Genomic DNA, 25,311 nt, shown 5'->3' with positions numbered 1-25,311 from the left:
GTATTAGTGTAAATGATATTTTGTGGTCTTCCTAACAGCTAGGATATCAGGATGTGAAAGGAAAATCTTTGAATTCTCTTGGTGATGAAGTCATGGATGCTCTTCATGTTATTGTACTCTTGTCTATATTCGTGACTGAAGGAAATGTTGAATTTGACTTAGGAGTTAGTGAAAATAAAGGTGAATTTTTCCCCCATTCAGATTCACAAATCCCCTGAAATCTGTTAATTAATCATAGGTTATGAATCTGATTCTAAAAACCAATATATTGTTCTTGGCTCTATACACACACCCGCCATCCACATGTGCACGTGTGTAGGCACGCACTCGTGTGCGCACACACACACACACACACAAATTCCAAATGGATTAGAATAATACACACTACATTCGTGGTTGTGGTTGCTTCTGGTAGCTTTAGAACTAAGGACGGTATATATAACAATCACAAAAAATGTAAAAATAATTGAGGCATTAGTAGAAAACTAAGTCACAAACTAATTAAACCTTTCTGGTTCATTGTCAATGTTCAATGAACCTTCATTCTTCTTCCATCTCCTCTCTTAGTCCTTGATGGTTCTGTCTCTAACAGGCCCATTTCCTGTTGTCACCATCCTCACTTGTGTCTTTGGTGTGATATACATTGCTCCTAGTGCACTGGGCATGTCCTTCCCCCTCAGTAATTTACTTGCATAGTGGAGATACACTAGGAATAAGACTGACGAGGCCAGAGGTACAGTCCAGGCAGAAACTGGACCTCACCTCATGATTCCCCCAGATGAAGAGAAAGTGGCTGTGGGAGGGAGAAGAGAGGATATGAGTCCTGAGAGAAGGTGCTGATCTCTTTCCTCTCCGTGGTGTGCCCAGAGCCTGGGCAGAACCCAGCACAGAGGTCATGGACAGCAGATGTCTTCTGAATAGTGAATGACTGCTTTTTCTATTTCTATAAAGCACATTATCAAACCGTAAAAGGAGTTGCATTAAGTCTGTTTAGCACTTTTGGTGGTATAGCCATTTTGACAATATTATTTCTACCTATAAGAACATGGGAGATCTTTCTAACTTCTCAGCTCTTCTTCAGTTTCTTTCTTTAGAGTTCGATAGTTTTTACTATAGAGATCTTTCACCTCTTTTGTTAGAGTGATTGCCAAAAAAAATTTTTTTTGAGGCGATTGTGATTTGGATAGTTTTCCTAATTTCTCTTTCAGTTGATTCATCACTGATGTATAGAAACACCATTGATTTATGGGTGTTAATTTTATGTCTGCTACTTTGTTGACTTCATTTATGAGTTCTAGAAGTTTTCTGGTGGAGTTTTTGGGTCTTCTAAATATAAAACCATGTCCTCAGCAAATAGGGATAGTTTGAGTTCTTCTTTCCTATTTGTATCCTTTTAATTTCTTTTTTGATCTCATTGTTCTGGCTAGAGTTTTAGGACTATGTTGAATAGAAGTAGTGAAAGAGGACATCCTTGTCTTGTTTCAGTTTTTAGCGGGAATGCTTTCAATTTTTCTCCATCTAGGATGATGTTTGCCTTGGGTTAGCATATATAGCTTTTACAATGTTGAGGTATGTTTCTATTATCCCTAGTTTTTCAGTGTTTTGAACACAAATGGATGCTGTATTTTGTCAAATGCTTTTTCTGCATCTATTAAAATAATCATGTGATTTTTATCTTTAAGTCTGTTGATGTGATGAATTACGTTCATTGATTTCCGTATGTTGAACCAATCTTGCATCCCTGGGATGAACACCACTTGATGATGGTATTCAGAGTTTTTGCATCTTTGTTCGTCAGGAATATTTGTGGGAGATCAATCTTGCATGTGACTGAGTTACTTCCCAGCTGGGTGATTGAGGCATCAGGTGGCAGATGCTGCTAGGCTGCCCCACCCTTCTTGGATTGGAGGGACAGTGGGTGTCTTCTTTGTGCCTGGGCTCGCCTTCCTACAGCCCCATGGGTGGAGCTATGCTCACCTGTTCCTTTGTAATATTACCCCTTGCCCTGTTTGGGATAGAATGTTCCATGGAAACATCCTTTGTGTATCCCCTTATCTTACTGTGCCCTTGGGTGTGGCCTACCTAGGTGTCAGTTAACCTGCTGACAGCAGACTCAGGAAGCTAGACTCAGCCCCCCTGAAACTGACCTCTTGCCTCATTTGAATGGCTTCTCCCCAGTAAAATCGGGTCAGCACGTGTGGGCTCTCTTCTCTCTCTCTCTCTCTCTCTCTCTCTCTCTCTCTCTCTGTCTTTCTGCAGGCCCTTAAGATCAGAGGAGCCGTCACAGCACCCCCAAAGAAAAAGGTATTTCTGTCTCTTGTATGGTTATTTTGCACAGCCCAATTAGCCCAGGTCCCCTGGAGTGACCCTGAGAGTTTTAGTCTGAAATTCTTTCCTTGCCATGTCTTTGTCTGGTTTTGGTATCAGAGTGATACTAACTTCATAGAATGAGTTTGGAAGGGTTCCCTGCTTTTCTGTTCCTTGGAATAATTTGAAGAGGATTGGTGTTAGTTCTTCTTTGAAGGTCCGGTAGGAGAATCTGTCTGGTCCTGGGCTTTTTCTTTGTTGGTATTCTTTTGCTGGTGTCTTCAATTTCATTGCTTGAAATTGACCTTTTCTATGTCCTTCTGATTCAATTCAGGTAGGTCAGTATATCTCTAGAAATTTGTTGATGTCTTCAAGATTTTCTATTAGAGTATAAATCTTCAAAATAGTTTCTGATTATTGTCTGTATTTCAGTAGTGTTTGCTGTGATATTTCCTTTTTCATCATGATTTTTAGTAATTTAAGTTTACTTTTTCTCTTTGTTAGTTTGGTTAGGGGTTTATCAATTTTTATTTATTTTTCAAAGAACCAACTTTTGTCAATTTTTTAAATTGTTAGCTGTAGGTGGACACAATACCTTATTTATTTGTTTATTTATCTATCTATTTATTTATTTATTTATGTGGCGCTGAAGATCAGCACCAGTGCCTCACATATGCTAGGCAAGCACCTTACCATTGTTTCAAATTCATTGATTTCAGCTCTGATTTTAATTATTTCCTGTCTTCTATTGCTTTTGGTATTGATTTGTTCTTTTTCTGGGGCTTTGATATGCAAAGTTACGATATTTATTTGGGGCTTTTCTGTTCTTTTAATGAATGAGCTCAATGCCATGAACTTTCCTCTTAGCACTGCCTTCATAGTGTCCCAGAGATTTTGATATATTGTATCACTATTCTCATTTATCTCTACTTATGGTTTTAAATATAGACTCTAAGTATTTTTAAAATTTCATCCCTGGTTTCTTCTGCTTATCCATTGGTCATTCAATAGCATATTACTTAGTGTCCAGTGTTACAGGGTAGCTTCTATATTTTGTCATTGATGACTTTTTTAATATTTATTTTTTAGTTGCAGTTGCACACAATATTTTTATTTATTTATTTATTTTTATGTGCTGAGGATCAAACCCAGGTCCCCAAACACACGAGGCGAGCACTCCACTGCTGAGCCACAACCCCAGCCCCTTATTATTGATTTCTAATTTTATTTCATTATGATCTGATAGAATGTAAGGTATTATTTCTCTATTTTTTTTTTTTTTTTTTGTATTTGCTAAGAGTTGCTTTGTGGCCTAAAATATTGTCTATTTTAGAGAAGGATCCATGTGCTTCTGAGAAGAAAACAAGTAAAATGAAGAAAGGTTAATTTCTTTAAAAATAAAAAGAAGCAAATATTTATAAGCAGCCCTGTCTGCTTATAATGTCTTATTAGATTCAGTTCACAAATTTGGAAACTGAGGCTCAACAGTGCTACGTAGAGAAGATCAGAGTCACATGGTTTCTAAATGACAAAGCCAGTGATTGGTTGCTTTACATGGAAATTTTGTACTTTGTCAGGTTGATTTCCAGATAGGACAAGTTGTTATAAGCTCAGATTTTATTCATCTTAGGTGCCAAACTATCCAACCATATGTTAGAGTCAAAAATTGTTGTACTTGAGTGTTTTTGACAATTATAAATGCTTTTTTTGTATTACACTGTATTGATAAATTTAATATTATATTAATAAAGAAACTGAGAAAAATGCCTTCCCCACCCCCCAAATTTAGGAGGATATGGCAAAAAAACTGGTCGCAGCAAAAAATGGAGGGAGTTACTGAAGCTGCCCCCTGTAAGCCAGTGCAGTGAGCTGAGAGATTCCATTGGTGAGTACTTGAGCCTACCTACTGTCAGAGGGGCCAGCTGTGCTCCCACTTTCTGTGTTCTGTATTTGTTTCAAGTATTTAGTTAGTTCATTTCCCAGTACTGGAGATTGAACCCAGGGACACTTCACCACTGAGCTACACCCCCAGCTCTTTTTATTTTTTGTTTTGAGACAGGATCTCCCTAAGTTGCCCTGCCTGGCCTTGAACTTGTAATCCTTCTGCTTTAACCTCCCAAGTAGTTAAGTTACAAACATTTGCCACCTTACCTAGCTTGGCTTATAGTATTTTTTTCCATATAGAGATTTTAGTTCTTTATACAGACATACCAATTTTTTTTTTTTTTTAATTATCTGCTGTGTTTCGTATTATGCTTTGGAAGGACACCTTTATTCCAAGATTATTTTTACGAATCGATTTGTGGCTCAGTGGTAGAGTGCTTGCTTAGCATGCACAAGGCTCTGGGTTCAATCCCAGTACTAGAAAAAACAAAAACAAAAACCATCAATGGTACTTGGCACAATATGGCATGTCAATAATCCCAGCTACTCCGGAGGCTGAGGCAGGAGGATCACTTGAGCCCAGGAATTAGAGGATAGCCTGGGCAACATATTGAGACCCCATCTCAAAACAAAAAAATCACTGACTGTAAATACAATAGTGTTTTTCTAAACTCTTGTGATTGCATTTAGGGCTCAGTAAAAAACCCGTGTCAGCATCCTTTATATAATCACATATGCAGGGACCCATTTTTCAAATAAGGTAACATTTTCCGGTTCCAAGGATTTGAATCTGTTATCCTGGGCGGCTATTATTCAGCCTTTTATATATGATAACTCTGTTAACTTTGTGAGAAACTACTAGACTTTTCCTGTAGCTGCATCATTTTTCATTTCCCCAACAAACAATGATTGGACTTCTTCCATGTCCTCACCAACACTTGATGGTTTCATTATAGCCATCTTAGTATGTGTGATTTGAATTTCCCTGATGCCCAATGATTTTGGGCAACTTTTTAAGGCTTCTTGATCATGTGCATATTTTCTTTGGACCAATTGATATTTGGCCTATCGTGTTAACAGTAATTTTTTCTGAGTATAGCATAGACAGATTAGTATGGAAATTGATTCCATTATTTGACATTTGTATCGTAATTATGTGAATTTTTCTTTTGGACTACTTATGATTTTAAATATATTTATAGACTCAAAAATTTTATTTTAATATACATTTGCTTATACATTTATTCAGTATGCCTCTAATTCTTCAGGGTAGTTTTTTAGCACACAGAAGAAGTAACTTACATTAAATGTCCCATTAGTTAACTTGTTAGTATATTTTCACCATGTTCCAAGGAAGAGGGTCTGCTACCATAAATACAGCAGTTGTGAAACAGACCCAGTCTCTGCCCTCAGAGCTTATAATCTCTTGGCAGATATAGATATAAAATAGAAAAATGATCATAGAAATAAACATAATTAATGGCTGAGCGCCATGGCTCGTGCCTGTAATCCCAGCGGCTTGGGAAGCTGAGGCAAGAGGATCATGAGTTCAAAGCCAGCCTCAGCAACAGTGAGGCGCTTAGCAACTCAGTGAGACCCTGTCTCTAAATAACATACAAAATAGGGTTGGGGGGCTCAGTGTCCCATTGCCCCTGAGCTCAATCCTCAGTACCCACTCCGCAAAAAAAAGGGTGGGAAAAAAGAAATAAACATAATTACAAATTGTAGGGGGACAGTACAGACAGCCAGGTGAGAGGAACTTAATCTGATCAGGAGTGAGGTAGAGAGGATCAGAGAAGGCTTCCTAAGGAAGGCACTGGGCTAGGAGCATAAAGTACAGGGTAAGAGGGACAGGAAGAGAATTTTCCAGGCAGCAAGGTTAACAAGTACAAGGGCCCCAACCTGGGAAGGTGTATGGCAATTTCCATGTTCTTAAGGAAGGCCAGTCTTCCTGGAACAAAGATGGAGGCGCAGAGCGGCACTGAATGAGTGGAAGGAAATGGTAGGGGTTCTAGGCCTGGGAAGGGGAGGCCTTACTGAAGTTATAAAAGGTTGACATTGCCAAGTTCTTAGCAGAGAAGAGATGTAATCAGATTTACATTTTAGGAAGTCTCTCAGGCCTCAGTAGGAGAATGGGAGCAGAGGGGTCAGCATGGAAACAGGAAGACTGTAGAGACTGTTGATGTTGTCCAGGCAGGAGCTGAGGGCAGCGTGGTTTGGTATGTGGTGATGGAGTTGAAACAGTCAGATCAGATGGGACTGTGAGAGACTGTAAGTAGAACCCAGTCGCTTTCTGTGTGCAAGTAAATGCAGGGGAGTTCTTAAGGAAGGCTTCCAGGTCTGTGTGTTCAAGAGGCAGCACATGGGGTGGAGCCCAGCCTGCTGGAACCGAAGCTGTGCGTTCATGTGGAGGGCTCAGAGAAGTCTGGGTGGTATCTGTACAGGTAGCATGTAGAAGTCGTGAGACTGGAAGTAGATAAGATCCTCCTCAGGAGAGAACAGAGGGAATGGGGAAGGGGCGCTTGACCAGCTTCAGAAGACTTTTCATCCTGTTTTGGCTCAGTGAAGAGGAAAGACTGGTCAGATGGACTAGCCAGACGCAGTCATAAGATGGATCCATGTAGAGTCTGGAGAGCTGGGGGTCCAAACAACTAGGGGCTGGGACAGTTTCAGGTAGGTGAGTGTGTCATAGAGATTGAGGACCCATTAGATTGGGCCACTGGTTCTGAGTCTGTTTTTTGGTCCCTAGAGCACTGGGCATGAAGTTGAGTGAGTGAAGGAGTCACAGTGACTGTGTACAAGCAGCCCTCAAGGAGTGCGGCATGTGCTCCGAGACGTGCTCTGCTCTGCTCTGCTCTGTGGGCACATCTTGGTCTATGGCCTTTTTTGTTGCTTAGTTTATAAGCATTTGACTTAGTGTGGCAGAAAGCATGCCTGAGAGTTTTCTAATTTTCATCCTTTGGTTGTTCTGAATTTGTAGAACAGACTTCATATAGAATAAGCAAGCTTGGTGCTCTGAGTTAGTGTTCTTCCTACAGGAGGGTTGGGGAGGGGAGAGAGAGAGAAAGAGAGAGAGAGAATGCATGTTGATAAACTTGGGAACCAGTCTCCTGTTAGCTGGTTCACATGTGGACAAGAGGAGTTGTTGAAACACCTCTTCCTCTTTTTTTTCTCCACATTTTTAAATTCGTGCATTATAGTCATACATAATGGTGGTATTTGTTGTTACATATTTGTACATGCACCCAGTATAACAATATAATCTGTCCAGTATCCTCCCCAGCACTTCCCCCTCCTCCCTGTCCCCACCCCGGCCCCTTCCTCCACTCTACTGATTTCCCTTTGACTTTTGTGAGATCCCTACCATCTTTCTTTTCCTTTTTCCTCTCTAGCTTTCACATATGAGAGAAAATGTATGACCCTTGACCTTCTGAATTTGGCTTATTTTGCTTAACATAATGATCTCAAGTTTCATCCATTTTCATGTAAATTACATAATTTTGCTTTTCTTTTTTTTTATTAGCTACACATGACATTACAATGCATAATTTCACTTTTCTTTACTGCAGAATAAAACTCCATTGTGTGTATATGCCTTATTTTGAGGCAGGTTCCATAGTTCAGCTATTGTGAATTATGCTGCTATTAACATGGTATACATGTAGCATGATAGTATGTTGACTTTAAATTTTTTTGAAGAGTATATTCTTTCATTTTTTAAAACATTTTATTTTTTATTTATTTTTATGTGTTGCTGAGGATTGAACCCAGGGCCTTGCATGTGCAAGGCGAGTGCTCTACCGCTGACCCCAGCCCCAGCCCCTGTTGACTTTAATTCTTTAGGATAAGAATAAATACTGAGGAGCGGTCTTTTAGCTCTGTGGCAATGTGGGCTCAGGACCCACATGCTTCCTATGTCTAGTCTGCCAGAACTTCTCCCCTCCTGATGAGCCTGACTTCTGCTGGGGACCAGTGCCCTCTTTCCAAATACTAATTCCCCTCTCTCTGTTGTTCATCTGTGGCACCCAGAGCAGCCTCTGAGGGTCACCAGGCTAGGAGCTAGGTCCTTTGACCCTGCAGAGTGGGAGCCTCTGGTGGCAGCATCTGTCTACTGCTTGAGAGATATTAAATTTTGTTACATATTTCTGTGATTTGTTTTTTGTGTGTGTTTTGTTTGTTTTTCATGCCATGTGAAATCTAACACATGGAAAAGTGAAATCATTAATGAAATTTTGAACCAGATAGGGTAAAAAGGGTTTTTGTTAGCTGCTGCTTTTTTCCAAAATTGGAGCTCTGGAGTTGCTTATCCAAGTCTGTAATAAGGGTGCATGTGTGAATGCCACAGCCAGCACTGCCCTCTCTGGTGGTTGCATAGTTCTGTTTTCCCAACATTCTCTCCAAGTGGGGTTCTATTGTGGCATGCTAATGGGGCAGCATCCCCACAAGACCCCTGTCCCAGTGCACAGCAGAATTGTCCACTTTGCTAGAAGACACCTCTGGTTCCTTCAGCAGTGTTCTGTGTCTCCCTCTTGGGTCCCAGCATCTCTACTGCTTGATTCCTAGCCTCTTGGCCAGCCACTCAGGACTGGACAGCAGGCTCCTGTGATGCTAGGGAGGGACATACTTAAAGAGGTCCAGCTTGTCCTTGGGTTCGAGTTAATGGTTCTTTTATTGATCCAACCCCATCAGCTTTCTCTCTTCCAGGCAATATGTAAAATTCTGACTCCTGGAGGTGCCTTACTCTTTTTCTGTGTTAGAGTTTTTTTCTTTATGTCATTGTTTTGTCTTTGTTTTATTATTTGGTCATTTTTTAGGAATCTGGGAGAGAAGGAAGGCAGACCTATGTTCTGGTCTACCATCCTCAGATGGAAATGAGGAGTGTTTCTGATTCTTTGGATGAGGGAGGAAAGTATTAAAAACTTTCATATTTCAAAAACATAACTTTTGACTGGCTTGTTTCTCTTGCTTTCTTAAGTATAGTTAGGTAGTATCCCTAAAATAAAATAGAGTAGCCAAATTGGATGAAGTAGGTTGTAGAACTTCTGAAAAACTGTTGTGAGGTTTGTGAAAACAAGCAGCTATATCCTGGCCATCCTGAGCTCATATCCTTGCCTTCATTCTCCATGTTCAGACTCAGTGGTCCAAAACAGGATCGTGGGGATGACACATGGCATTTTTGCCAGAACGTAGTGGTTGAGAGGTGACGCCAGCAAGCCATTGAGATGATGATGGTTATGTTGTGTGTTCAATTGTATATTAGACCCCTGCTGTCCACCTCGGCCTGCTACTTTGGGAGTTCTCATGGGATTCCTGGGGAGTTCCGTTGGTTGGGGAAGTGCCGGAGGAGGGATTTCCGGTTCGTGTGTGGTGTGTCCCTGGAGAAGGCTGCGTGTGCGTGGCCTTTGTGAGAGTATGGAGAATAAAGGAGTTCCTGTTTTGAACCTACAAGGCTGTGTGGCGCCTCGAATGTGCCCAGCCAGATTGCAGCAGTTTCCCAGAGTTACATGGTGTCAGTGATGCTTAACAGAAGGATTTGTTAATGACTTGCTCACTTTTTGTGAACTTTATGTTAATTCTTAAGCTTTAGAGTCACATTAGGAGACCTAAACATGTTTATTTCAAGTTGGGAGCCACTGTTCAGAGAGTAACTGGTTTTGTTTCTGAAATACAAATTAACCTATTTTGAACCTAAGTTTTATTTTGTTTTATATCCTTCTTTACATATTGACCAAATGTCAGTGCCCTGTTCTCAGAACTATAGCAGTGTTTGAGGTAAGGTATACAGTGTTTCCTACAGGAAAAAAACAAAACAAGAGCAGTTAAAGAGATAATTAAACATATGTATTTGTGACTTTTTTTTTTAATACTAAGATTGAACCCCAGGTGTTTACCCCTGAGCTACATCCTCAGAGCTTTTAATTTTTCCTTTTGAGATAGAGTTTCACTAAGTCGAGGAGGCTGGCCTTGAACTTGTGATCCTCCTGCCTCAACCTCTCAAGTCATTGTGGTTACAGGCATGTTCCAGGGTGCCCAACTATATTTGTGACATTTTAAGTACAAAAGGTACAAAATGAAAAAGTGTTTTAAAAATCTAACAGTACATTCCTGCAGGATATTTCACATTCATGCAGTTGATTCCAGTATATAGGGTGGGTACTATAATGGAGGAGTCTCTTCCTTCTCCTTCCTTCCCTGTGGGGGCCTCTAGGGAATCCCCATCCCTGTGTGTTTCCTTTTGGAAAAGAACAGGCCCTGCAAGTCAGGATTCACTCATCCTTGTGAGTTCTTGAGTTTTCTTGGGTGCTAAATATTTTAATGTTCATCATAACCCACTCTAAATTAATAAATAGAAGAGTAGTTAAAAAATAATACTTCAAAAAATAATACTACTATGTTTCCACTTTCATTGTATCTAGTGAAAATATTAAGATGCAGAATAGCATTTAGTAAATTATAACCATTATTTTTGCTTGTTTCCCTTCCCCTTTCTTGTCCCAGAAAAAGATTATAGCAGTCTCTGTGACAAGCAGCCAATAGGAAGACTTCTCTTCAGGCAATTCTGTGATACAAAACCAGATCTTAAGAGTTGCATTGAATTCTTGGTTGCAGTGGTAAGCGATTCATTTCAGGGTTGAACTGCCCAGTCTGGTTTGAAAATTTAAAAACTAGACCTGGACAATGACACAGAGGTTATGGATAGACTGGTTGTATTGGTGTTGTAGTTATATTCTTAGTACGGAAATCCCTTCTGTATGAGATGATATGGTCACGGAATTACATCCCCAGTGCGGGGGAATTGCACCTGCTCACTGAGTGCTTTTGACCCCTGCTGCCTTCATTTGTGGAAGGTTGACAAGCAAAAGAAGGCCATATGCTTCTTTAGCCAACTGAAGTGTGCCCTTCCTGCCCTCTGTGGTAGACCTGTGGTCCAGACGCATTTGGAAGGGATAATGTCATTGTAAGAAAGATGAGCTTTTGGGTGGAGTTTACTAAGCTCTGTGAAGCATCTACCATTCTCTTGTATCCTGTTTGAGATGTATTTTACCTGTGATTTTTTCCCCTAGGTTAAGAGTTTTGTGTTTCTAAGTATTTATGAAGACCACTGGCAAGCCTAGAATTTCAAGACTATGAAGTAACCAACCAATAGAAAATGGGTGCAATTCAGCAGAAAAGCTCTCTTACTTTGTTATTTATACCAAGGTTATGACCCTTCCTCTCAGCTTTGGCCAGTTCTGGTTATATCAGCAAATATATATCCAACACTTATTATATACAGAGGGCTGTATTATATCATTGCATTTGTATTCACTTTCTCGCCATAATAGCCTTATAAAAACTTCTTGAAGTTATTTATTTATAATGACATTTTTCAGAAAAACATTTGAAGCTCTTTTTTTATTTGCTTCCTACCCCTCAAAACTTCCCTAGTCTGTACCTTTCTGGCACTGTTGTTAAAAGAAGACAAAACTGGGCCTGGGGCTGTAGCTCAGTGGTAGAGCACTTGTCTGGCATGTGTGAGGCCCTGGGTTCCATCCTCAGCACCACATATAAATAGATAGATAGATAGATAGATAGATCCATTGATGACTTAAAAATAGAAAAAAAGAAAAGAAGACAAACTTAGAAAAGTGTCAGTTATTTCTTTTTAAAGGCAGGATTCTGATGCAGTGGGCCATGCCTTCTTGGTTCAATGAGTGGAAAATGGGTGTAAATTTTCATGTAATGAGTTATGTTTTCCAAACTGCCTTACTTTAAGAATTTAGGGACCTACAATTTTTATTTCCAGTAAAATGGCTAAATTGCATAGTTAAAATTCTATTTTGGGTTTAAATCTTCTGATATTATCATGATACCCATTAGTTACTAGGTAACAGGTTTAATTTTGTTTTTTAATTTTTAAAAAAAATTTCTGGTAACAATTGTGTAGATTCAAAAAGAGCACCTGATGGTGCTGTTCATGCAGCACTTACTGCTTTGACTATCCTGTGATAGGTGATTACAGGTTTTTGGTGCAGAGACTGACTGCATCTTATCCACCCTGCCCCACAGCATTTGACCCCTTGCTCAGTATTTGTTGAATGAATTAATGCCATCTATAAAAGTTAGGATTCAGCCAGAGAACCAGAGTCATTAGGAGGTAGATTTGAAAAGACTGATTACAAGACATTGGCTTACGACAGTGGATCTGACTAGGAAAGTCCAAAATGTATAGGATGGACCATCAGGAAGGACATGATGTAACTCTCCAGAAATAGGACACAGCTGCTGTCCTTAGGCAGAATTTCTTCAGAGAAGCCTCAGCTCTGCTCTTAGCTCTTTTCAACAGTTTGGGTGAGACCCACCAGGATATGTAGGATAATCTCCCTTATATTGAGTCAACTGAAGTAAGGGAGAAAAATGCTTAATCACCAGGAAAAGTTCAACTTCTGTTCCCTCTTCCAGAACATTGGTATAAATGATTAAACAGCTGCCTAAAGTAGGTGAAGGAGAATCTTGTGTGTGGTTGAAGAAAATAAGAATTAAAAAGCAAAAGTGATTTGTGGAACTGGAGAGTTGAGACTGTGGTCTGCTGGAGAGTCCCTCCCAGAACCTTGTTAGGACTCCCAGCTTCATGTCCAGGATCGAAATCAGAGGAAAGGCATTCTACCTAAACCTTCCCCCAAAGCCTCAGGGACTTGTAATATCAGCTGGAGGCTGTTCACTTCAGAGAATGAAACGGGTCTGACCAGCAGCATTCCTGGTGAAGTGCTGTGTGCCCTAACAGGAGCTGCGTGTATGAGTGCAGGAAGGGGCTGCAAGCTCGTGTACATCACCTTTTCCCCAAAGGGACCCCACTTCCTAGAGGGCCACCTACTCAGTACTTCCTTTGGAGTTTCCCCCAGTCCCAAAAGTGGATTGCAGAGCAAGTAAGTCCCTGGTGATTCAGTGATGCAGAATGTTCAAGAGTCTACTAGCTGAAAGAGATTTCAAGATGGCAGAATTAGAGCAGGTTGCTTTCCTAACTACTCTGTGGTGTGAAACCAAGAAAGCAGACAGGCAGCTTTCTCAGCAAGGTGGGTGAACGAAAAAAAGCAGGGGGAGACTTTACTGGAGTTTAATACTTGACACTCAAAGCAGACTGGGAACTCAAGAGGTTGTATATAATAAATTAAGGAAGAAATCTCCAGCACCACAGCCACTACTGTAGCTAGAGGTGCCAGCCAAAGTGGTCCTTTCATGAGCACAGTGGAGAGATAAGGGAACTAATGGAACCACATCTTTAGGAGGACTTAGGCAAGTCTGGGTACAGAGTTTGAGATCAAAGACACTGCCCAACTAAACTGAAGGGCACGCTACACAATAGCCTTGCACAGGAAAGAAACCACATCTCTCCTGGTGGGGTGCAGAGGACAGAAGGAGGAACCATTTTACAGTTGCGATGCTGGGACCAGCAGTTGAGGGAGCCAAGTCCTAGCAAATCAAGGCTGGCCCAAAATATAGCCTGGCAAACCCACATTGCACAACAGAGTGTGCCTAAGTGACCAGGAGAAAATCAAACGTGAAAAGAGGTTTACACAGGGGACTACTGGTTATGGAAACCTACCCAGCTCTATCCCTCCCTCTCTAATCCGACTGCTTGCAGGACTGGCTGGGAGAGATGCACCTGGCCAGGAATTTGAAAGGGCAGGAGAGACTGAGTTTGGAGACTGAATCTGAGACCAGGAAACTTGACGTCCAAAGGTGGAATCACGCAAGTGGAACCCAGGGTAGATCCTGGAGTGCAGTCTAATAGTGTGGACAGTCTATTCCTGGGCCCTGAGGGTGTGCTGATTTAGAATCTCCTGACCCATTGACATTCGGCAAAGAGCCTGGAGCCTACCTAAACCTAAACCCTGTCTCCAAGAGTTCCGCATACGGGATTACCTCTCACTCCAGTGCCCTAACAGGAGCTGCGTGTATGAGTGCAGGAAGGGGCAAGCATCATACTTCAGACACCCCACCTAAAACTTTTGAGAAGGGAAGCTGAGAATATTTTAGATTCCAACAGAAACAATTCTTTTGACTTTACTTTGATATATATTTTTTTCTTTTCTCTGCTTAATTGTGACCTTTATGGTTCATGGACATTTATACATATTCATATTTTTTTCTTTTCTCATTTCTAGCATTTTTGAAACCAGTTATTTTTCATGGATCAGTTTTTTGAGGACTAAGAATTTTGATTAGTATATTTCAGTTTTGTTTTATATTGTTTTTCAATTTTTAATTTTTCAATTTTTTACTTTATATATTTTTTCTCTCACTTGTTTCCCATGATTCTCTCTTTTCTTCTGCTAATAGCCAATCTCTGTTGTTCTCTCCTTCATGCTTCCTTCAATTTTTTTAACTTCTATTTTCTCTTCTTCTCCCTCATAATCATCACATCCTATATTACTTCTGTTCTCTCCCTATTCACCATTTGAAATTGTAAACCATTTTGCAAACTTATTGTTTTTATTGATGGCAGTAATGTCATTTCTGTTCATTGTGACAACATTGTAGATGTCATAGTAGGAACTGTTTGGTTTAATGTTATGTATATTGTTTGCATTGGTTGTTATTATTATTTGTCACCCCCTAAACAGGGAGATACTGAAAACCTTCAGGTACACTGTAAGTCCACAGGATAGGAATTCTACTGCTTCAGATCCATGTTGTTAGATGGTTAGACATATAAACAACATGAAAAAACAAAGGAATGAATCTTTCCATACAAACCAAGAGACTTCAATAAAAGAATCCATTGCAACCACAGTGGAAGAAATGTCAAGAGAAGGAGTTTAGAATGTAAGGTGAGGGATGATATAAGGAATGATATCCAAGAGAAAATACAAGAAGTGAAAGATCACTTCAATAAAGAGAGTCTGAAAAAAAATCAAGTAGAAATCCTCAAAATGAAGGAATCAGTAAACCAAGTTAAAAATTTAATAGAAAGCATCACCAACAGATTATACCACTTGAAGACAGAGTTTCAGGCAATGAAGACAAAATATATAATCATGAAAATAATGTTGACCATGGAGAAAAGAGGTTAAGAAACTGTGAACAGAACTTCCAAGAAATATGGGATAATCTGAAAAGACCAAATTTAAGATTTATTGGGATGAAGGCTCATAGATACAAACCAAAGGAATGCACAACTTTTTCAATGAAATCAAATCAGAAAATTTCCCAAACCTAAAGAATGAAAAAAAAAAATCAGATAATGCAGGATGTTTATAGGACTCCAAATACACAGAATTACAACAGATCCACACCAAGGCACATTATTATTGAAAATACCTAACATACAGAATTAGGATAGAATTTTAAAGGCTACCAGAGAAAAATGAAAAGTCACATTTAGAGGGAAACCAATCCAGATCTGAGCTGATTTCTCAACCCAGACACTCAAAGCTAGGAGGTCGTGGAATAATATATATCAAGCTCTGAAAGAAAATGGATAACAGCCAAGAATACTATAGCCAGCAAAATTAAACTTCAGAATTGACGATTAAATAAAGCCTTCCATGTTAAATAAATGTTAAAAGAATTCACAACTAGGGCTGGGGTCCTAGCTCAGTGGTAGAGCACTCGCCTAGCATGTGTGAGGCCCTGGATTCGATCCTCAGCACCACATAAAAATGAATAAATAAAGATATTGTATTCAACTAAAAAATAAAATATTAAAAAATCTGCAAGAGAGTCTTCATAGGCAAAGACATCCACAGACTGAAGGTAAAAGAATGGGAGAAAACATTTCACTCACATGGATCTTGTAAACAAGCAGGAGTATCTATCCTCAGATAAAGTGGACTTCAAGTCATAGTTGATTGGAAGGGTCAAAGAAGGCCATTTCATACTGCTTACGGGAATTATACATTGAGAAGATATAATAATTGTAAATATTTTTGCCCCAAACAATGGAGCATATACATACATCAAACCCCTCTCAACTTCAAGAATCGAAGAGCTCAAAATCCAATAATAAAGGGTGACTTTAACATACTTCTCTCCTCACTGGATACATCATTTAAACAAAAACTAAATAAAGAAGCTATAGAACTAAAAATATACTAGCTGAAGAACTCCCGCCATGGTGAGCTTTTTGTACTTGAAGAGCACCTGCTCACATAAATAGAGCCAGCCCTGAGCAGCTTGCCCCTCCCACCAGCCTCTGCCTCGTAGAGCTATTGGGATGTTCAGGCTAGATTGTTCTCTGGTAAGGGGTTAAGCCTCACACAGGATACAATTTAGTTCCATCCCCATTTTGGCGGGAGGGTACTGGGGATTGATTGAACTCAGGGGCACTGGACCCCGGAGCCACAGCCCAGCCCTATTCTCTATTGTATTTAGAGACAGGGTCTCACTGAGTTGCTTAGTGCCTTGCCATTGCTGAGGCTGGCTTTGAACTTGCAATCCTCCTGTCTCAGCCTCCTGAGCCACTAGGATCATAGGAATGCACCACCATGCCCGGCTCTATTCCCATTTTTTAAGGACACACCAAGCTTGGAAAGTCCTCCAGAGTTTTCAGAAGCTAGATGATGAAGTGATTTCTTTTTCTCTAACAACAGCTGGATGGCATTATGTGCTCTATGGTCCCTCCTCTGACTCCTGGTAAAGGGGATTCTTACTTTGGTATCACCATTTCTGACTCCCCTGGGAGCTGTGGAGACAGCTTTTCAAGGGGCTCTTAGAAATTTCTAAAATGTTATTGTCTAGTCCATATTTATTTAGCTACAATGAATGGGTTAAAATATAATAGATCTTAAGAGAGTATTATGAAGAGTGTTGCTCTACTACTTTATTAACCCCCTTTTAAAAATGACGTTTTAAAGCTGGGAGTATAGTGCAGTGATAGAGCATATGCTTAGCATGTGCAAGGCTCTGGATTATATCCCTAGTGCCCCCCAAAATAATAATTGACAGTTTCACTCCCTCCTGACCCTTAGACTCCCAAAGAATAGCTAGAGATACTTGATCAGTAGAACTGCTGTCTGTTTCTGAGGGTATCAAGTCAATTCCGTAAGTCAGAATTTGAAATATGAAAATATTATGATGAAGCACAACTTACATTTTTCTTTTCTCCCGTCTCTCTAATCAGACAGAGTATGAAGTTGCCATTGAGGAGGAACGAAGAGACTGTGGACTATCAATCTTAGAGAGATTCTTCAATAATGAGGTGTTTTCTTCATTAGAATAAAGATTTATAAATAACTTACTTAAGTAATGAAAGTGCATAACTATTTTTACTTTGATATTACAAATATGTTAAATGTATTAATTTCTTTCAAATCTTTCTTTTCTGTGGTTTTGTTTGATTGAGTAATGAATTAACAATTAAATCCCTTAAAAAATGATTCAACAAATCGAAACTTTATATGTTTCTTCAACCAGAATGTAGAATTAGAGTTTTATTTGCTTCTCTGGAGTACAAATAACATTTTTTCCTAAAAGCCTTAACAGGTCTTAGTTTTTATTCTTTTTGACTCATGTTATGGTTTGGATGTGAGGTGTCTCCCAAAAGCTCACGTGTGAGACACTGCGAGAGGGTTTAGAGGAGAAATGGTTCGGTTTTGAGAGCCTTAACTCAGTCGATGAATTAATCACCTAGTAGGATTGATGAAGTGGTAATGGAAGGCAAGTGGGGTGTGGATGGAGGACTGAGGCACTGAGGGTGGCTTTGGGGTGGGTGTTTCTATCTGGTGAATGGAGTCTCTCTGCTTCCTGATCATCATGTGAACTGTTTCCCTCTGCCACTCTCTTCTGCCATGTTGTTCACGCTCACCTTGAGCCTCAAGGAATGGAGCTGCTGTCTCTGGATTGAGACCTCTGAAACTGTGAGCCCCCAAATAAACTTTTCTTCCTCTACAGTTATTCTGGTTGGGTCTTTCAGTCACAGCAGGAAAAAACTGACTAAAACAACTCACAATATTCTCTCTTTTTTTAAATTTGGGTTTGTGGTACTGGGGATTGAACCCAGGGAGGCTCTACCATTGACTACATCCCCAGCCCCACACCCACTTTTTAATTTTGAGAGTGGGGCCGAGGTTGTGGCTCAGTGGTATGGTGCTTGCCTAGCATGCATGAGGCACTGGGTTCGATCCCCGGAACCACATAAAAATAAAATAAAGGTTAAAAAAAAAAAAGGTTATTTAAAAAAAATTTTTTTTTGAGATGTGGTCGTCACTAAATTGCCCAGGCTGAGCTTGAACTTGTGATCCTCTTGCGTCAGCCTCCCTGATAGTTGGGATTACAGGCATGGGCTGCTGTGCTAGCCTGACTTGCCAAGTTCCTGTTTCCTTTCCTGTGGCTTCTGTTTTGTAGGCTGTTAGAAGTCCTAGATTCTGGAAGGAAAACAGTAATGACATTTCATGAACACTCTAAGTCTTGCAAATGTGACAATTATAATGAATTTATAGATATAGAGGTTGGGAAATCCAATATCAAGGTACCAGAATCTGGCAGTGGCCTTACTGTGGCATCACATGGCAGAAAGGCAAAGAGAGCAAATGCAGAAAGGGATGCACCTACTTACCAGAGGGCATTAATCCATCCAGGAGCTGCATACCTCTTAAAAGTCCCATGTCCCAGTACTGTCACAATGGCAGTTAAGTTTCACCATGAGTTTTGTAGAGGTTGGACATTCAAACCATAGCACTTGATGGTAGTGAGAGATGTTCATACACTGTTTCTCTTCCTTTATTTACCATCAGCCTAGGAACTGCCACTCTTCCTCGTCTCCACCTGATGCCTTGCCCTTGTACTTGGTCATCATTGTAGTTGGTCTTTGCTGATCTTTTCTTTAACAACAATAAGAACAAAATCTATTGCTTTTACATACTAAAAATGGGAACTTCTTAAGGTCATTTATTCAAATTTCAGAAACCTAGAATATATAAAATACCAAACGTAAGAACACTGTGTGTTTTCGTTCTTGTATCCTATCACTCATTCTTAGTTTTCTTAGTTTTCATATCAGGTTTCTCAGATATTAAAATTCATCCAGGTTTGAATGTACAATTAAAAGGAATCATGACAAAAAACAGTTGGATTTTGTTGGGAATACAAAATTGGTTCAATAGCCAAAAATGATCTTCTCCTCTGGTATATTGTATTATTGTTACAGGTATTGTGATAGACACAGAAAAAGCATTTGACAAAATCTATATTCTTTGGTAATAAAAGTATTCAACAAACTAGGAATGGAATGGAACTTCCTTGGCCTGGTAAAGGATATCTATGAAATACCCTCAGCTAACATCTTACTTCAGGGTGACAGACTGTATGCTCTAGGGCTGGGGCTGGGGCTCAGTGGTAGAGTGTTTGCCTTGAATGTGTGAGGTACTGGGTTCGATCCTCAGTACCACATAAAAATAAATAAATAAAATAAAGATAATTGTGTCCATCTGCAATTTAAAAAAATTTAAAAAGATCAGGTGTTCTACTCTAAGATTAGGAACAAGATGAGCTTTCCAGTTCTCACCACGTCTATTGAATGAAGCTGTGACAGGATATCCCATTGTACACACATAAAGAAAAAGATACTAGAGCTAATAAATGAGTCTGTAATGATTGCAGGATACTAGACCACTGTCCAAAATTCTACTGTATTCTTGTACACTAGCAATTAAAATCCCAAAAACTAAATTAAGAAATTCCATTTATATTTTCATCAAAAATATTTAAGAATAAATATAACAAAATGAAACATTTGCTTACTAAAACCACAAATCATTGAAAAATTACAGATGATCTAAATGAATGGATAAATATTCCATGTTCATGGATCAAAAGTCTTAATATTGTTAACATGGCAATACTCTCCAAATGGATATACAGGTTTGAAAGAACGATCAAGGCTTGTTGGTTGGTGGTATTGGGTGGGAGAGGTTTGGCCTCTATGATGGATGAGAGGGAAAGGACAGCATATCCCGCCACTTTAACCCCTTCGTGTATAAAGGAGCTACCATCTGAGAACCAGACAGGTCCAAAGAGGGCAGGAGTCCCTCAGAAATGGTGGTAGGGCAGGGTAAAATCGTCTCTAATACCTCCAGGCATTTGTGGAGAGGATCTTGTGAGGGAGAAGATGGGAGGAGGAAGGCAGTGTTTAATGAAGAGCAGGACTGAAAAGAGATGGAGGGATTTTCAAGGAATGAGACAAGGAGGGATAGAACCCTGGAAGGAGGAAGTGACTGTAGCCCCTTGAAAGTGAGGAAATCCTCACCGTCTAGTGAGGAGATGAGATGGTTAGCGGGGAGGCAAAGGTAAGCTTGTGTGCTTCTTTCTGGAGGTCATGGGCCGCTGCTAGGGCTCTGAGGCATGGGGGCTAGCCCTGATGGTGGGGTCGATCTGTTTGGATAGGTAGGCCACTGGTGCAAATGTGGGGCCATATTCCTGACCCAGAATGCCCAGACTTTGCCCCTGTTTTTCATGTACATAGAGGGTGAAGGGTCAGGAGAGGTCGGGGAGATGCAGGGCGGGTGCCCAGAGGAGGGCCTTTTTGTAAAGGGCTTCCCTACTGCTGAGGGTAGGGGTTCATCTTGGGGGCCCTCGGCTAGATTATATAGTGGCCTGGCGAGGAGGGAGAAATTCAAAAGTAATCCAGGCCCTGAAGTACCCAGCCAAACCCAAGAAGGAGAGTCATCTTTGGTCTTCAGTGTCTTTAGACCCAGTGAGTTGTTTTCTGTCTACTGTAATGGCCTTTTTCCCTTGAGAAATAGAGAACCCTAGATAGTGACCTCTTTACATGCTATTTGGGCCTTTTGTGGAGAGGCCCGATATCCCTTTAAGGCCAAGAAATTAAGTAGGAGAACTGTGTCATCTGTTGAGTGCCCTTTGGACGGGCTACAGAGGAGAAGATCATCAACATATTGCAAGAGGGTGGATTTGGGGCACTGGGGGTGAAAAAATTGGAGGTTGGAGGCCAAGGTTTATCCAGAGAGGTGTGGACTATCTCGAAATCCCTGAGGAAGGACAGTCCAGGTTAGTTGTGGAGAATGTCTGGTGGTGGGATCTGTCCAGGTAAAGATCTTGTGATTCGGGGGCAAGGGGAATGGAGAAGAAAGCATCCTTTAAATCTATGGCCGAGAAGTGGGTGGCAGTGTGGGGGATCTGAAACAGCAGGGTGTATGGGTTGGGAACCAAAGGATGTATGGGCCTAACGGAGGTGTTGATGAGTCTAAGCCTGAACTAAGCGATAGGACCCATTGGGCTTTCTTCCACTAGTATGGGAGTATTGTAAGGGGAATGAGCAGGACGGAGGTACCTCTTGCTAAGAAGGTCCTGAATAATAGGTTGTAGGCCCAGAAGAGCTTTTGTGGACAGGGGATATTGAGCCTGATTGGGGAAGGTGTTAGGATCTTTGAGATGAATGTTAACTGGTGGGCAGGAAACCGTGGAGGGGGTGTGGGTATCCCATACAATTGGGTCAACCAGGTTCGTAGGGAAGGGATCCTTTTTCATGTCAGTCTCACAAGTGGAGCAGAATGGCCAGTCTTCTGCCAAAAGGGCCCGAAAAGATGAACAGGCCGATTCTGGGGCCTGATTGATGCCAGGAGCCTGGATGTTGATTGTTGTATTAAATTTAGAGAGAATATCTCGGCCGAGCAAAGGAGCTGGACATTGAGGCATAACTACAAACGTCTGAGAGACTGGGAAGTTGTCTATGGAACAGAGTAATAGGGGAATCTTTTTTGGATAGATGGTCCTTCCTCCTACCCCGACAATAGGAGAGAGAGACGGCACTGTTTGCCCCCAGAATTCTGTCAGGACTGAGAAAGTAGCCCTGGTGTCAAGGAGAAAGTCAACCTTGCTCCCATCCACCTTAATCCACACCCTGGGTTCTTAATTGTTACGGCCGGCCAGGAACAAGGACCCAAGGCTCTGTCAATCTTTGATTTGTATGCCCAGAAGGTCAGAGGATTCCCTGGCTATAGGCTTCCTACGGAAACTAGGACAGTCAGAACCCCAATGACCTTGTTCTTTCAAGGTTCAGTACAACCCCTATCAATATTTTGTAGAAATTAGGAAGCTGATTTTTTTAAAATTTTGAATTCATATGAACATTCAAAGGACACAGAATAGTTTTAATATTCTTGAAAAAAAACAGGAGTCACACTTTTTAATTTCAAAACTTAATGCAAAGCTACAATAATCAAGACAATGAGGTACTTAGATAAGAATAGACATACAAGTCAATGGCATAGAATTGAGAGTCCAGAAATAAACCTATACATTTATAGTCACGGGGCTTCTGATATGGGTGCCAAGACAGTTCAGTGAGCAGAAGAAGAGTCTTTTCAACAATTGGATCCGGAACAACTGGATATTGTTGAAAATGAGATTGGACCCTTACCTCAAACCATAAATAATTAATGCCATATAGATAAAGATCTAAATGTAAGAACTAAAAACTATACAGCTTTCTAATATTCAGGTATATTAAGGACTCTTACAACTCAACAATAAAAACACAACCCATTTCAATTAAAGCTCGAGAAGTCCTACTTGGCTGTGTGCAGCCTCAGACCAGTTGCACTGCATGGTAACTTGCTGTGCTATGCATTAGCTTACCTTATCTCTCTGTTCCTCGATTTGGGAGGCATGGCTGTTCCTTTTTTTGGGAATGAATATCTATTAATGTAAAGCGTTTCTAAGATCAAAAATGGTCTTTATTTGAAGTTAATCATTGAACAGTCTTTTTTAATTTGTTCTACTTAGTTGTATACAACAGATGAATGCATTTTAATTCATCATACACAAATGGAGCACAACATTTCAATTCTCTAGTTGTACATGGTGTAGAGTCACACCATTTGTGCATCATACATGTACCTAGGGTAATAATGTCCATCTCCTTTGCTGTCTTTCCTACCCTCATAAACCCTCCTCAGCCTCCCCTTTGCCCTATCCAAAGAACCTCCATTCTTCCCATGCCCTGCCCCCTATCATAGATCAGCATCCACTAATCAGAGAAAACATCCAGCCTTTAGGGTTTGGGGATTGGCTTACTTCGCTTAATATAATGTTCTCCAGCTCCATCCATTTACCTGCAAATGCCACCATATTATTCTCTTTTAATGCTGACTAATATTCCACTGTGTATATGTACCACAGTTTCTTTATTCATTCATCTACTGATGGACATCTAGGTTGGTTTTACAGTTTAGCTATTGTGAATTTAGCTGCTATAGACATTGGTGTGGCTATGTCACTATAGTATGCTGATTTTAAGTCCTTTGGGTATAGACTGAGGAGTGGGATAACTAGGTCAAATGATGGTTCCATTCCAAGTTTTCTGAGGAATTACCACACTGCTTTCCAGATTGGTTGCACCAATTTGCAGTCCCACCAGCAATGTATGAGGTTGCCTTTCTCCCCACACCCTCACCAACACTTATTATCACTTGTATTCTTGATAGCTGCCATTCTGACTGGGGTGAGATGATATCTTAGAGAGTAGTTTTGATTTGCATTTATCTGATTACTAAAGATATTGAATACTTTTTCATATATTTATTGATTGCAGGTGTGTCTTCTTCTGAGAAGTGTCTGTTCAGTTCCTTAGCCTATTTATTGTTTGGGTTGTTTGGGGGGTATTAAGTCTTTTTTTTTTTTTTAGAGAGAGAGAGAGAGAGAATTTTAATATTTATTTTTTAATTTTCGGCGGACACAACATCTTTGTTTGTATGTGGTGCTGAGGATCGAACCCGGGCCGCACGCATGCCAGGCGAGCGCGCTACCGCTTGAGCCATATCCCCAGCCCATGTCTTTTGAGTTCTTTATATATCCTGGAGATTAGTGCACCGTCTGGTATGTGTGTGGCAAAAACCTGCTCCCACACTGTATGCTCTCTGTTCAGCTCAATGATGTTTGTTTTGCTGAGAAGAAGTTTTTTAGTTTGAATCCATCCCATTTATTAATTCTTGATTTTATTTCTTGTGCTTTAAGAGTCTTTTTAAGGAAGTTGGGGCCTAATCTGACGTGATGGAGATTTGAGCCTGTTTTTTCTTCTATTAGGTGCAGGTTCTCTAGTCTCTGGTCTTCTATTATGTGCAGGTTCTCTGGTAATAATGTTCAGGTCCTTGATCCACTTTGAGTTGAGTTTTGTGCATGGTGAGAGACAGGTTTAATTTCATTTCACTGCATTTGGATTTCCAGTTTCTGAGCACCATTTGTTGAAGAGGCTATCCTTTCTCCAGTATATGTTTTTGGTGCCTTTGTTTAGTATGAGATAACTGTATTTATGTGGATTTAAAATTTTATATTAAGGGACTGGGGTTGTAGCTCAGTGGTAGATCATTTGCCTTGCATGTGTGAGGCACTGGGTTCGAAACGTAGCACCACATAAAAATAAATAAAGATATCTATTATTTAAAGACTCTATATTAATGCTTAAAAAATAAAAAAGGACTGAGGATACAGCTCAGAGTGCCCCTGGGTTCAATTCTAGTACCACAAAAAACAAAAAGATATTAGTGATCCTTTCTGAGCCGGTGAGGTGCCATGCTCCTGTAGCTCTAGCTATTTGAGAGGCCAGGTAGGAGGATCGCTTGAGTCTCTAAACTTGAGGCCAGCTTGGGCAACATAGCAAAACCCTGATATCATCACCCCTCTGCTTGCTGTCTCTGTCATTTTGACTACCATGGTCATCTTACATATGAAATCATATAGTGTTAGTCTTTTCGTCACTTATTTGAGTGAGCAGGATTTTGTCAAGATTCATCATATTGTAGCATGTGTCAGAATGCTCTTTCTTTGTGTGGTCCTGGGCGTTGAGCCCAGGCCCTCATGCATACTCAGCAAGAGTTCTGCCACTGAGCTATAGCCCAACATTTGAAAGTCCTTCCTTTTTAAGGCTGCATGCATATGCCACATTTTATTCATCCATTTGTGGAAACCCGGATTGTTTCCACCTTGGGCTAATGTGAGTAATGCATATTCTTCTTCAAGGCTCTGTTTTCCATTCTGAATTTTTTTCTTAGGGGCTGGGGATTGAACCCAGGTTCTCACGCTGATGAGGTAAGTGCCTGCCACTGAGCCGCACCCCCTAGCCCTCATTCTGGACATATCTGGAGTGCAGAGGAATGGGTCTGAAAAGGCAGGCAGCAGGCTGAACTC

The 25,311-nt window shown here is 40.5% G+C and overlaps 1 protein-coding gene across 22 annotated transcripts in view; it reads left to right on the top strand.

Moving 5' to 3' along the window:
- Grk4 (G protein-coupled receptor kinase 4) overlaps positions 1-25,311 on the top strand; it is a 102,075-nt gene that overhangs the window by 16,085 nt on the left and 60,679 nt on the right. For 13 of the 22 annotated variants that reach the window (XR_009224842.1, XR_009224841.1, XR_006846984.2 and 10 more), the window contains exons 2-4: positions 4,097-4,192; positions 17,294-17,371; positions 25,176-25,212. The exons of 2 other annotated variants lie outside the window; for them this stretch is intronic. Coding sequence is in view for 11 of the 20 variants with exons in the window: in XM_058572464.1 (XP_058428447.1) it covers positions 17,367-17,371; positions 25,176-25,212 (42 nt within the window). In the remaining 9 variants the exon portion in view is untranslated. Of the gene's footprint in view, positions 1-4,096; positions 4,193-17,293; positions 17,372-17,426; positions 25,213-25,311 lie in introns of those variants that run through there. 7 more of the 22 variants (XM_046423518.2, XM_046423511.2, XM_046423506.2 and 4 more) reach the window with 6 other exon arrangements.

This window comes from Marmota monax, unplaced genomic scaffold (genome assembly GCF_021218885.2).
Source record: "Marmota monax isolate L192 unplaced genomic scaffold, Marmota_monax_Labrador192_F-V1.1 WCK01_AAM20220418_F8-fsc00009, whole genome shotgun sequence".
Lineage (NCBI taxonomy): Eukaryota > Metazoa > Chordata > Mammalia > Rodentia > Sciuridae > Marmota > Marmota monax.
Note: the sequence above shows the minus strand (reverse complement) of the source record. Positions and strands in the feature narration are given on the sequence as shown.